The following is a 14583-nucleotide window of genomic DNA, read 5'->3' on the forward strand; positions in this document are numbered from 1 at the left end:
GTCTGTCTGTCTGTCTGTCTGTCTATCTATCTATCTATCTATCTAATGTATGTTCGCCCAAGATGTTTCAAACAAAATTTGTTTTCTGAAGATAATTGGAGTTTAATTTGTAATTCATTTTCATTTCGGAAAACAACTACACAAAGATTGGTAAAAATAAAATAGACATGTTAAAACGTATCTCGTTACATAAAATTACAGAAGCTGGAAAATAATTACACCCTAATTTAAAACAATTAAGCAATAGTTAACTTCCTAGCACTTTATTTCCATCCTGTTAGAATTACTTTTAATTGCAAATTATGCTGTTTATATAATTTTTTGCTAACTTAAAGGCACAATATGTAATTTTCGCCACTAGAGGGCGCGTATTCAAAATAAACAAAGAGACAAAGGCGTAGTTTGATGACGCCGTGACTGAGTGTGGAATCATGGGAGTTGTCGTCTTCATCCCCACAGCCGATGCAATCCGACGGGACTCGGGCAGAAATCATGTTCATGGATGAGCTAATGATTTATTAACGTAGTAGAATGAAGCAGGGTGAGGCTGAAAGCCGTCGAAGCGAAACGAGGCCACTGAACGAGCGTGACACACGGCTCGAAAGCAGCGGAGCTTTTATTATGCCACAGTCGACCGCTTCCGCTCCTTCCGGTCGTGCGTATGTGGGAAATATATAACACTGTTCTAGTGGTTTTTGGATATTTTAATAAAAAAATCTTACATATTGTGCTTTTAAATTGTGTCTGAGCTTAACCAGATTACATTCCTGAAAATAAGAAATTCTTTCAATTATCACACAAAAACATATTTTTTTCTCCAAGAGTTTATAAGCTACTGCATGGTCCTGCTGTACTTCAGCTGTGTTAAATTTTTTGTTTTCATGTGTAAAATGTCTCATTAAATTTTGAGAGTCTGTGAGATAATGTTCCTGTCAAATGAAAGTAGCGGTTTTAATACTCTGTATATTTCAATGAAAAACCAACCTGACTAAATGAGCAGTGTGGATCAATTGTATCCCACAGGCCTCTCTACTGTGGCTCCACGACATCCTCCAGTAAGAGGTTGGCAGTAGGAGTCCAATGATGACATACAAAAACACAGACAACAACTCCTTTTTTTTTTTTTTTTTTTGACGCGTGAGCGAGTGTGTATGCTTATGCGTGGGTGTGTCATAAAGCGTCTGACTGTCACAGCCCTGTAATTATCTGAGGTGTAGGCTTCAGATGAGCAGCACCACACGCGAGCGAGTCCTGCACTGATGTCATGAAACGGTGGAGGAGTGTTTCTGTTTTTCTCTCAAATCCTTTTTATCTCTGTTTGTTTCACTTCATACCCCTCGAAGGCCTTTTTCTGTTTGCAAATGAGCATATAGATTCAGTCCTCAAACGGCTCCACATCCACACACTGTTTGACATCAATTGCAAGGCAAATTCGTAATTGTGTGCCGTTCTCAACGTGTCTGCCTGCTAAGTCAACATGAAGACCAGTGTAGGAAGGGCTCCATTCACACACAGGTCATGTGAAAAGCTGATTGATTACTTTGAGTTAGTCTTATCATCAGTCTTGTTCGATTTAGTCACACAGTCCTCACACTTTCACCGGCTCACTTCACCTCAATGCTGTTTAAGGCTTAGAGAAGAGCCAGTAGCTCAGTCCACCCATCCAAAGCATCTTTAATGGCTCAAATTACCGTTAAACTGAATATTAGTCACTAAATGCTAGCTAAAATTGTTTCTTTGTTGTTGTTTTTTAGCGTATTACTACAACATACTGTACACAGTGTTACTACAAATTAAAACTAAAAACTAAGAGTTAAAGTGTCAAAATATTTTTCGCAGTTGTAAATAAAGAATATTAGAGTATGTTTTAAAAAATACTATTTCAGTCTTTCTACTTCAAAATCTCATATTTAAAGTTTACTTGCAATTTCTTTATAGTTATTTGTGGAATGTACTTGCAATTCATGAGTAAAAATAATTTCGGCCAAATATTTTTCAGTGTAGACCAGATTTTCTGAAGAAGTTGTGGGTTGTTTCCAGGTCATCGCTCTGCAGTTGTTAAGGTGTTTTGAGAGTTTTGTCTGGATGGTTGCTAGGGTGTTCTGAGTTGTTACTATGGGTTTTAAGTGGTTGTGAGGTTATAAGTGACTGCTAGGTGGTTGCTGTTGTGTTTCAGGTGGTTGTTAGGATGCTGTGGGTGGCTGCTGTGTGATTGCTAGGGTGTAACCGGACACTTTTTTTTGTTTTAGCTGTATTGATTCTAGAAGTATTTTTCCTATTCATTTTCATCATAATGATTTTAGAAAATTCCTCGATAAAGACTTCTAAGCCTTTAACAAGCTCAACCAGCTCTGAGGTGAATCACAACATTACAAACTTTGATTTGAAGAAAAAAAAATCTGGATAAAAGACCAAAGGTCCTCTTATAGTTAATTAGGGAATGAACTATAATTCCATGAATCACTGCAAATGACTGATTGATTAGTTATAATGGGTACTCATGGTACATTTTTTCAGGATTCTTTGATGAATAGAAAATCGAAAAGAACAGCATTTATTTGAAATGGAAGTCTTTTGTAAGATTATAAATGTATTTTTGCTTTAAATAAGGTCTTTATGTTATCAAAATGTTTGATACCATAGACATTTCATAATTCTTGTCACCAGTGTCAATATCACAAAAATAGCCTAAATTAAGAAGAAAACAAACTCAAGCTCACTGCATTTGCTGTTATAAGAAATTCTATCATACACACTGCATGTGTAAGAGGCCCTCTGAGTGTGTCACAGTCCCTGAGTGAACCTGCATACCTGTGTCAACCCGCTCCCACCCATCTCCACATAATCTATTAGCGTAGTGACCTATTAAGTCTAGGAATGCTTTGAGTGAACCGAAAGCCACTAGTTCAGGATCAATGCTGGAAGGTTTGCTGCTCCTAAACCTGCCTGTGCACAGAGGTCAGCTTTGTTTGTATTTGAGAAACATCCCCTTCCTCCTCTCTCTAATGTATAAAGTTAATGTGACGCACTATTTACATTTCATCACGAGAAACCTATTAAAGATATTGTTTGTAATGACAATGTGTGGGAAAACTAAAATCTGCTTTGGTCCAAGGATGGATCTTGTATCTTGTTTTGCTTAAATGAAAATGAAAGCCACCAGAAAAGTCATTTACAGTGAGTTTAAAGGGACAAGTTACCCAAAAATCGGTGGAAAACAAGGAAGATCTTTTGAAGAATGTTGGTAACCAAACAGTTTCAGGTCCCATTGACTTCCATAGTTTTTTTTTTTTTAAACGGTTCAAAAAGTGATATCTATCCTGAGTTCTCTTATGTTTTTCTCACGTCTTATTTTTCATCTCAAGTGTTTTATTTTTAGTTCATACTATAGAAGTTAATGGGACCCAAAACCATTTGGTTACCAACATAGTATAGACGAAAAATATTATGTAGGTCAGTGGGATCTGAAATTCATACTATGTTTCTAACTGAATGGTTTCAGATTCCATTGACTTCCATAATATTTTTTGGAAGTCTGTGGAACTCAGTGGGATTCGAAACCATTTGGTTCCCAACTTTCTTCAAAATATCTTCAGTCAGGTTTGGAGTGATATGAGGGTGAGTAAATGATGACAAAGTTTCATTTTTGGGTGGAATATGCCTTTAATTCTGACTCATTCCAGTATGATCCAGTTTCCCGAGGTTTCCAGGTCATTTGGTTTTTCGGAATTGAGGTGTATATATTCGACCTGTTTAAAGCGGATACCTTCAGGCCAACACGCTATGTTGTGTTTATAAGTGCTTTTATTAGGTCAAATGGCAGTTTTCATGTACTTGTTTGGGTCGGGACAGATGAGAGCTGGTCTCGGGTCTGTCCTAAAGGGATGTCATAGGCCAGGATGTAATTTGTCTCCCTGCTGTTCTCAGAAGTGGCTCTGACAGCACACGTTAGAAACACGTTAACATCTGCCTGGGCCACGTTTAAAAGCTAAGGGGCTTAATTATTGACCACTTCCTTACTCAGGAGCTTCCGCCTCCTGAAGAAGGTGTCTACACCATCTCTTAGGCTTTGGCAGTGTTTCAGTGAGTCTTACCTTCCTCTGTTTCCACCACAGTGTCATTTCCAGCATTTTTGGAATTTTGGTCATTTGGACATTTTTGGAATAAGATAAGTGACTCATTTGTCTTGCTAAGACTAATGGACCCATTTCATAGACCATCTCTCGATATCTTTTCCTCTTTTGGAAACTCATAGAAACACTATTTGATTTTTTCCCTATTGCTATTGCTCATTTGCTCCAAATGAGAATGCAAAAAAAATAAGTTTACCCAATTATATACAGTTGTGATGACTTCTGTTTCTAAAAACCCTGAAAATGTGAAAAGGTTCCATTTCACGGCTAATATTTTATGTATTCTAAATACAGTCAATTACAATTTTTGTTTTGCATAATTTTGAGAAAATTACAGCTTGATTGAAAATGACATACAATTAAAATACTGTTTACAAGTAAAATCCATCTTTATTTTCTTCTCACTAGTCTTTTTGCTAATCAAGTTTTTAAATTACAAAAATTCAAATTTGAGGTACATTTGATGCATCATTTCCACCACATCAATCAATTTTGCCACAAAAGAAAGTTGTTGTTTTTTTTCTCTCTTAAAAACAAAATAGTGGCAAAATTGTTGTGGGACAGTTATCGTTGTATAATATAAATGTATAATCCATATATAATTTATATATTTCTATAATTTCACACAATACATACTGAAATGATTTGTTTATTTCACTGTTTATCATAGTTTTAAATGTAATAATTTGTGTATTTATGATAGAAAAATATTGTAAGTTTAAAAGAGGACTTGGGACATAAAATATATACTGTACATAAAAGGCATTTGAACATTTAAAGACATTACAACAAAGAAAACAATCTGTTGGTTTTATTAAGTCTTGACAGTTTCTTTTCCCATAAATGAACTTGTGATTCTGCAGGTTCCTTGGAATAAAAGGAGGGACTGTAACAAGAGACTGACTTTTTGGTTTTCTCTTTCAAAATAACCTGCACACACACTCCCACTTCATTTCTGTTCCTCTCATTTCATCAGTGCATTTGGGAACCATTCTACAGGAAAGGGCAAAAAGCCATCTGCTTCCTGAGATTCATATTATGGGATGTTTGAGTGTTAAAATGAGCATCCGGCACGTTCATTTTGACCCACTCTTGAATCTTCAGACCGAGAAAAAGAAAGATTTTGTTTCTCCAGACAGATTTAATGAGTTAACTCATGATGTCACCTGACTGGATTTATCATGCTAATCTGTTCATTGCTTTTTTTTTTTCATTAACTGTATCCAAGTTCTTTGTTCATGTGATCAGAAGCACAATTAGCTATGATGCAGGTTGTGAGTAGTTTTGAAAACAATAAACACATCATCTGTCAGCATGCACTTATTTGTTTCTCCTCCGGGTCAGATGAAGAATGCATAAGCAATTATCTCATTCTTCAAACTGTAATTTGATATTTGATATGAAATTTAAAAACCATAATTGTTCTTCCTCTTGTTTTCGACCAGATGTCAATGCATGCGATGTAAAACAGTCCTAAGAATCACAGACTTTCGTCCTGTTAAGTATGCTTGCATCATGGTTATTTGCCGCCAGGTCGCATACAGGCTAATGTTATTGACTGATTTGAGATTACGATCGTTGACAGGTGAAGTGGAAGCAAATTCGTTTTTTGTTCTCCAGAGCAAGTGCCCCAACTTGTTCTACTGAAAACCTGTTCAATGCCCCTCGAGTTTTCCTCCGCCCTGTGTGTTTTCGATTTGAGACTGTTACTGTAGTGCAGACGGAGCTCAGTGTCAAGCACAAGGTGCTCTGGGAAAACACAGGAAGTGTGCGAGGCTTGTCGTAATGTCATCTTGTCACACAGAGAGCGTTTCTGCATTCGTATTTAACTGTTGCACTCTTTTATTTAACTGTTCTGAGTCACAGTAAACATGCTCAAGTTAAAAGTAGTTCTGTCATGACAACTCTCGGAGGGATTGGCATGGTAATGTACATGACAATGTTAAAGGGGTCATAGGATGCTCCATCTAGAGTTTCATGCCAGAACTTTGTAGTTCAAGTTTGTTCAAAAAGTTGTTGTTTCACTGCCCTGCAACATCAAAAATAGGCTAATAACTACAGAAGCCCATTCTGCCATGGAATTTAAATAAATAACTAACTAAATAAATAAAGGAGCTAATTGTGGCATTTTATCTTCACAGTTTGGACTTTGCGGAGAAAAAAAAGTCTCAAATGAGATATAAACTCAGAATTCTGACTTTTTGTCTTGCAATTTCAAGTTTACATCTCACTTTTCTGACTTTTTTAAAAATTTTTTACTGAATTCTGAGTTTACATCTCGCAATTCTATGTTGTTTTATTTCCGCCATGGAATAAACAATAAAAAGGTAATTGTGAATTTTTTTCTCGCAATTCTCAGTTTATATCTTGCATTTCTGATTTTCATGAAAAAAAATCTAAATTGTAAGAAATAAATTCAGAATTGCGATTTAAAAAGTCAGAATTGTGAGATTAAATCAGAAGTTCCTTTTTATTTATTTTTATTGCTTGATGGAAATGTGCTTCCATAAATAACACATTTTAACATAGAAGAATAATTAAAATGCAGTGAAGTAGAACCCACGTTCTGAGGAACATTGTGTCTCAGACAAAACTGGTTTCCTCATCGACTGGGTTTGTTTTTGGCTGTCACTGGGGTCAAGGCAACAGGCCAGATGAGTTTACCTTTTGTAAATGAGTAATCCTTATTACAAACCCACATTCATTTACTGTAAATCACTGCGGTTAAATGCAGAGAAATAAACACGGTATTGTGGATGACCTCTTTATACTACAAATCCCTCCCCCACCGTCTCTTCTCACATTCAAACTCAATTAAGACAAACATCAGTTTATCCCTTATTTTTTCTTGTTTTTTTCTATTTCTATTATATTATTTTCTTCTAGTATAATTTTATTATTGTTTACAAAAGTGTTCCAAGCATAATCTGAGCAGAAATCAGTCACGATGCCAAGTAATGTAAAAAAAAAAAAAACATGTCACATGACTGACCAGTAAATTCATCTCTGTGAGTTACAAACCCACATTCATTTACTGTAAATCACTGCGGTTAAATGCAGAGAAATAAACACGGTATTGTGGATGACCTCTTTATACTACAAATCCCTCCCCCACCGTCTCTTCTCACATTCAAACTCAATTAAAACAAACATCAGTTTATCCCTTATTTTTTCTTGTTTTTTTCTATTTCTATTATATTATTTTCTTCTAGTATAATTTTATTATTGTTTACAAAAGTGTTCCAAGCATAATCTGAGCAGAAATCAGTCACGATGCCAAGTAATGTAAAAAAAAAAAAAACATGTCACATGACTGACCAGTAAATTCATCTCTGTGAGTGATATAGCCAGATTCTCTGCTAGCTTTAATATTTTCACCATGCCGTCTGTGTACTCTGTTTGGAATTGAACTAAACTTCGCTACCGGACGATCTTAATCTTCTCTTGAGGCATTGCCCGAGGAAACTATTATTTATAATCTTCTTGTGCAAGTCACATGAGGGCATTTAATGTCTCAGAGAGATTTCAGCGCTCAATCTGCATGTGCATGTGCATTTGTGTCATAGCGATTACAGAGCTTTACTCTGTGTATTTTGAAACATTCATCCTTCCAAGTGTTCATTCTGACTATGAAACATCCATCCTTTTTTTTAAATAATATAGTTTGGTTTTGGTATAGTTTTGCTTGTGTGCTCTCTCAAAACCTTTCTATATTGCATATATATATATTGTATAGCTTCTTGGCTCATTTCCCTGACATGCACTGTCATGACACCTTTCATTCCTTTTCCATACAAACATGTTTATAATTTGACCTGTATTTTTTTATTTTGCTGAGATTGTCCCAGGCAGGTGTGTGTGCAGCTGTGTGTGTCTGTGCACCTGGGTGCTGTAATATGCTCAGCAGCTCTGTACTAATTGAACAGTGCTTCATTCCCAGCTGCTGAATATATAACAAGTTCATCAGCTGACATTATGACTGAACGTACTGAAACCTGTTAGTGCTGCTTCACCACAGGCTGAATATCATGGGAAAGCAGGAATTCACCTTAGCAGATATGGGAAGGGCGGGAAAACACCTTCAGTGTTTAATAGTTTTGCTGAATGACGTCATCAAAGACACATGTTGCTCACTGAGTTAATATATAACATTTAATATATATACACTACTGTTTAAAAGTTTGGGGTTGGTAAGATTTTATATTGTTTTTGAAAGAAGTCTCATGTTTAGCAAGGCAGCATTTATTTGATGGGGGAATATTATTGCAATTTAAAATATCTGTTTTCTATTTTAATATATTTGGAGGTGTTTTGTTTTGGTTGTTTGTAATGGTTGCTTTGGAAACCAATAGTTCCTTATCAAGAAAAACCGAATTATCATTCCTTACGATAAAAGCTACATAGCCTGTTTTTCTTTAAGTTAAATGCTACATACTGCTAACAATGGCAGCTTCATTCTAGCCTGAGAGGTTCAAGTTTGTTCGTTACGCTGTGGTAATCTAAGCTAAATCTAAGACAACAATTACAGCTCATTCCACACATTAACTTTGATGCTAAGTCCAAAATTTACACACTTTTTTGCCTTTGAGGTATTTTTTTCATGTGTCAATCATTCACGCATCACTTCCTGTAATGAATGACAGCGGTTATTGAATGTGCCCCTTTGAAGTGAACTGTCTTGTATTACTATCTCATTGTGAGATGTAATTTAAAGTGCTTAAAGGACTTTTTGAATGACACGTCTTTGATCCTGCCAAAACTGTATGGGGATCTCAATTACTCTCGTGTAATGAGCCTGCTTCGGCTCTGAACTCATAAACACACTGGGCTATCGTCACAATCCCCTGCTTTTATTTTACACAGATAAACAGGACAATAAATAATGGCAAACATCAGATCTACATTTGTACAATACAGCAGTTCTTGCAATTCCAAGAACAATCCTGAAGGTTTTGTTGAATGTCATTCTCAGCGTGTCGCCTGATTCAACACGGCCGCTTGTTTGTCCCACATTGGCACGCTGTGCTTCCCTGCTCGTCCAGCTGTTCTTGAATCTCTTCCAAACGCGTCAGAGCTGTTGTTTATTTAAAATGGTTCAATCCAATCCAGATTAATGGCGCTTTATCATCTGTCCCCCTCCTCCTCCTCCTCTTCCTCTTCGACTTTAATCACAGAACTCGCTGCTGCCAGACCCAGAATTTTCCCCTTTTATATGACTTCTGATGGATTTGCCTCATTTTAAATGGCTAATTATTTTTTAACAAATAAACTGCTCCATTTAAGAGCATAAATCATAGAGCAAACAGAGGACTTCTATTCAACTTTAATTTGATGTTTATATGATTTAAAGTTTGTTGCGGTCGAACATAAAACACTCTTCTTATATACAATTGCCTCTTTTATCTGGGAGCTGACATATTAGGGCTTTTCCAAATGTCATAATTCATCTCTCATCTCTCAATTGAGAATGAAGTGGGAGGGTGGTTCTTTCCCTTTTCTTCCTCTGTTTTAAAACATCACTTTTAAGACTTAACTCTTAAATCCTCTTCATACAGCACAGAATCCCTGAACTCGGTGACTCTGCTGCATTGCGTTGGATGGATGCCCTGCCCAAACTTAAGAAACTCTGTGTTGGTTATGATGCTGAGGTCATACTGGAGCAAAATGTACAGTTTCTGGCATTTTTTAAGTGAGTATATGTTTTATAATGCATTTGTACTACACTTCATTTTAAAGTTTGATTCTGAAGTTAATTCTAATTCATATAAATATATAATTCATAAATTATCCACAAATTTAGAAGAAATGCTACAACAGCATTCAAAAACATTCCACTTGATAATTTTGTGGATATAGAGTTGCAATAGAGAAATCATATGTACTGTATAAGATTAGTCAATGACATTTGATCCTAAAAGGTCCCTCGTGACTAAGAAAAAAAAGCAGAAATGACAGCAAATTCCAGTATGTCTAGAAGACTGTACATTTCGTTTAATTGGAGCTGTCTCGTTGAAATTGCTTCAGTCTTTCTCTTTACTGTGAGCAAACAGGGATTCACGCATCAGCTCCTCAGAAGTATGAATAAACAGCAGCGCGGCGCATGCACCTTTTGATTCCCACAACATCAGTTCCCACAGCACAGGATGTTTTCTGGTTATGCAAATTGATTTCTTGAGTAAAAGCTGTTAGCGAATTGTTCTAATTAGTCAGCTGGTGAACATGGAAGGGATTAGCACATAGTTGCTCAATGCAGATATTTGATCTGCCTAAATGTTGTACAATAAATAATTCTCAAGACCCCATTAAATCAAAATTAGAGTTTTGTGGTTTTTAGTCCATGTGCATTAATTCTAGGAATTCTATATGCTAAACGTTGAGAAAAAAAAAAGTTTTTGAATAATTTTCTTCTGGTAAAACTGACCAAAAATACTGATGACTCATCCCGCACTACACAGATTTTTGTCCAATTAGATGCTCTATAGAGTCAGAATGCCCCGCCCCATAACACCACCTGCAACTGACTAGCAAATCATGGTTCATGTTTGTACCATAGCTACAGCTGCACTGGTCAGCGTTCTTCCTGTTGAAAAGGAAGTGTGGGTGGGGCATATTGAAAGGCTAATGATTTTATTTTTAAAAAGCCAATAGACTTCAAATGCATCAACTACGAATTCCTATGATGTTTTATTTGCTTATTTCTAGAGAACATCTGATTAGATAAAAATCAGTGTAGTGCACGATGAGTCATTAGTTGTTGTTTTTTTTTTCCAGAAGAGAAACAATGTAAATTTTGAATACATTACATAACATTTGGGAAGAACTAAAAACCCACAAAACTCTAATGCTAGCTTTTACACATAAGGCAACGGAAAACAAATACATACTGTTGGTATTGCAACATTAGTCAGCACACAGTGGACATCTCGGTCTATGCATTGGTTAATTAGTTATAATTTGGTAAGCTGCACCTTACAAGCTATTCTCCATGTGGATAAGTGCGGCGATCATAACACTAGACTGGTATAATTTACATGCGTTCCTCTCTTATAAAGAGAGAACATTCGTGAAATCAACAAGAGGCGAAATGTTCCCTGAGTTCGCGCCGTATTGAATGATTCTAAATCGTCTTGTCACACAAGTGACTCGCAAACAGGTGCGTTATCCGAGTCCTGGCTGTGCATTGAACTCAATCCGGTGTCCGAATCATCATCATTGGTGCAGGTTTTGGACAGTCCCCTCGCCTGCTCTACCCAAACATTGTCTACGGAAGGCAGTTGTTCGGTTTCTCCCTCATCTTTGCTGTCTTCCGCCTGTTTCTCTTCCAACTCGTCTAATCTGTGAACCTTTTCGAGTAATTCCCTCAACTCCTTTTCTTTCGCGTCCAAAAGCTCCTGACTCATATCCAAGTCGCTCTTCACCGTCTCCAGATCGGTGTTCAAGCGCAGCCCGATGTATAAACTCGTATCCAGTTGTGTTTTGATCCTCTCCTCCTCTAATTGGAGTTCATTGTCTGTTAGGAGGTCCGGCACAACTGGGACCGAAGTCACCTTGAGAGCCGTTTCTTCTCCACTGCTCTCCGCGTCTTTGTTGGAAAGCTCCTCCTGTCGCCGTCTCATCCACCTGTGGTTGAGTTCTTCTTGTATTTCACCTGTAAGTATCTCCATCAGAGCCTCCCTCTCGGCCAGTTCCTCCTGAAGTTGAATGACTTGGTCGCAGCGTGACGCGTATTCCTCAAACTGCGCAAAGGACGCGTCCGGATGCGCGCTGGAATCGCTATCCAAGCCTTGGTCGAGCAAATAAGTGTCTTGCACATAGTTTACGCCGTGTATTTTCATTCTGTCAAAGTGAACTTTCGATTCATACCTCTCGATTTCACCATCCAGCTCTTTTATTCGCTGTATCTGCTGTCGGATAGTATGATCCTGCGAAATAATTAGATGGACGAGCGTTTCCATTTTCTCCGCAGATGGTTTGTCTTTTGAAGTCTCCTCTCTCTTCCGATTAATTTTGTCCAACTTTCTAAAAGCCTTCCGCACAATCCTCCGCTGTTTTTCCTGTGTAATCTGCATGGTGGCTCTGGTAGTGCAAGGGCTCTCTTTGCTGAGCACGACCCGCGCCTCGGCGCTCCTCGGTCCGCTGTTGGGCAGCGATGCGTCGCTCCTGACCAGGACGAAGCGCACGTTCTCCTGCTCGTCGCCCCAGGCGCTCCACAGCCGCAGGATTTTGGTTTTATTCGGCAGAATCCGCTCAAAACCCCTCCATTTCTCCACGATACAGTACGACTGTGGAGGACCGGTGAGCATCGCGCCTTTCTGGAAGTTCTGGTCCTCCATCAGCACTTTCACTATATCCGCGCAGGTGGTGCGTCTGGACAGTCCGGACACCAGCTTCTCCTCCCGGCATACCCACACCGAGATTTTGCTCTCTTCTTGTTCCATAACTCACATCGAGGTCCAAGAAACCGGGTTGACTTTGCACTGTCACATCGATAAAATGTTACACGCGGTAAAACTTTATCAGCTAGACAGACGAGTCGTCGCCGCGCGCTGAGAGTTGTGTTTGTCTCTGAACTACAGCAGCGTGTTTCTGAGCGCGCAGGCACCGCCCACCGAGTCCCAACATCACATGACATTAAACGCCAACTTCACTCATTATGTAGATAATAATGCACTCAGATGATCATAAACACATGCTGTGAATATATGGACTGGTTGTCACTTTTCACTCCATTTATGCCATTATTTTTGAAAGCATTTCTGTGTAAGCAAAAATGCATCTGAACATTTCACTGAATATATGTTTACCAATAATGGGGCATGTTGTCACACTACTGTAATGGGTAGGTTGTCACAATGGAATCTGCCATTAAACCGCCTATATAGACGTTTCAGCGAAATGTAAACACACAAAACAACTATGAATCACAAAGCAATTTTGTAACACCCAAAATTGTAAAACTAACACAAAAATACTGAATCTTTGTTTTGACTAACAAGTATTGTAATTCAAGGTTTTCCGAACTGGGGCTCATCAACCCCTGGGGGTATTAAGTTTACAAAAAGCTAATAACTGCTTAATAAAAATGTAAATAAGTAGCCTAAATGAATAAATACAATTCATTAAAAATAAATGAAGAATACACAATTCTGGCTATAAATGTTGATATTTTATTAGTTTACCTGCATGTCATTAACCACATTCAGAGAAAAAGATTAATAATTACATCATAAAAATGTAAAACTAAAAAAAAAAAATCAATAAAAAAATCAAATAAAAATAAAACACTTGCTAAAAAATTACATATTAGTTTACCTGCATGTCATTAACCAACATAAGAGAATGGAAATTTTATCATAAAAATGTAAACTTAAAATACAAAAAATAACTAAATATAAAAATCTAAATAAAACACTAAAAATGTTGACATTTTCTTAGTTTACCTTAGTTTAACCAATTAGAGAACTGTGAACACTGAATGTGTTGTTAAATTATTTAAATATTAACTTCAAATCTCTTTTCAAGTAAATATTCAGGTCAAAGAGGTTTGGCTGACCAAAACATTTGTGAATCCCTTGTTATTAAACTGCATAAATGTGTAACATTTAAAACAAATGACGACTTGCCCCAGTGAGAAAATAACTTTTCTAACATGACACAAAATACCCTGGTCCACATGAAACATTATATAACCTATAATCTTTGTTAGTATTATTGGTGTTACTAGGTCTTTAAATTGCTAGTACGTCTACTGATGACATAATGTACATTTTGATAAAATATGAGATTTAGACCATACTGTAGGCCTAAGCCTGTAAAGTACTTCACTAGAGGGAGGTGTATTATTGTTAGTCTGAAAAAGGTCAGTGGCTATAACGTAAATCACTACACTGGTTTTGTCCAGCTGTGCATAACCGGATGTTCAGATTTTCCATCGGTCAGTGCAGATTTAGGCTGTAATATCCCCAGATGAGAGAGGGCAAAAGACAACTTTCCTGGTGAAATAAGCCCTCAGGATTATATCAAGAGTTCTGTTGTGCTGTAGACCTGTCGATATATGTCTATTGATAATAATAATAATAATTATGTTATAATAATCTGTTTGTGTGTGTGTGTATATATATATATATATATGTATACACACACACACACACACACACACTAATTATACATATAGACAAGATTTAAAGTGCCTGTCAGTAATAGTAATAATTTAACAGAAATAATTTAATATTACTGTTAAATGTAATATTTAGCAAATTGAAAATGAATGAAAAATGAATGAATTTTTCATAATGTAAATTATAATGTTGTGATCCCTAAATTCAGTTGTAGCATTTAAAACCATTGATTTAATTTTTTTTTACTGTTGTAATTCATTTAGACGAGATAATATAGAATATATTATTGGCCATTAATGAGCTATCAGCCATATCATTGAATTTGTTCTTTA

The 14583-nt window shown here is 36.8% G+C and overlaps 1 protein-coding gene across 1 annotated transcript; it reads right to left on the reverse strand.

Moving 5' to 3' along the window:
• Positions 1-9984: 9984 nt before the first annotated feature.
• Positions 9985-12678, reverse strand: LOC107745921 (ras association domain-containing protein 10-like). Its single transcript, XM_016559956.1, has one exon. The coding sequence runs from the start codon at positions 12569-12571 to the stop codon at positions 11264-11266; it is 1308 nt and encodes a 435-aa protein (XP_016415442.1). The 5' UTR covers positions 12572-12678; the 3' UTR covers positions 9985-11263.
• Between the last annotated feature and the right edge of the window lie 1905 nt (positions 12679-14583).

This window comes from Sinocyclocheilus rhinocerous, unplaced genomic scaffold (assembly GCF_001515625.1).
Source record: "Sinocyclocheilus rhinocerous isolate Xijiao unplaced genomic scaffold, SAMN03320098_v1.1 scaffold2183, whole genome shotgun sequence".
NCBI lineage: Eukaryota > Metazoa > Chordata > Actinopteri > Cypriniformes > Cyprinidae > Sinocyclocheilus > Sinocyclocheilus rhinocerous.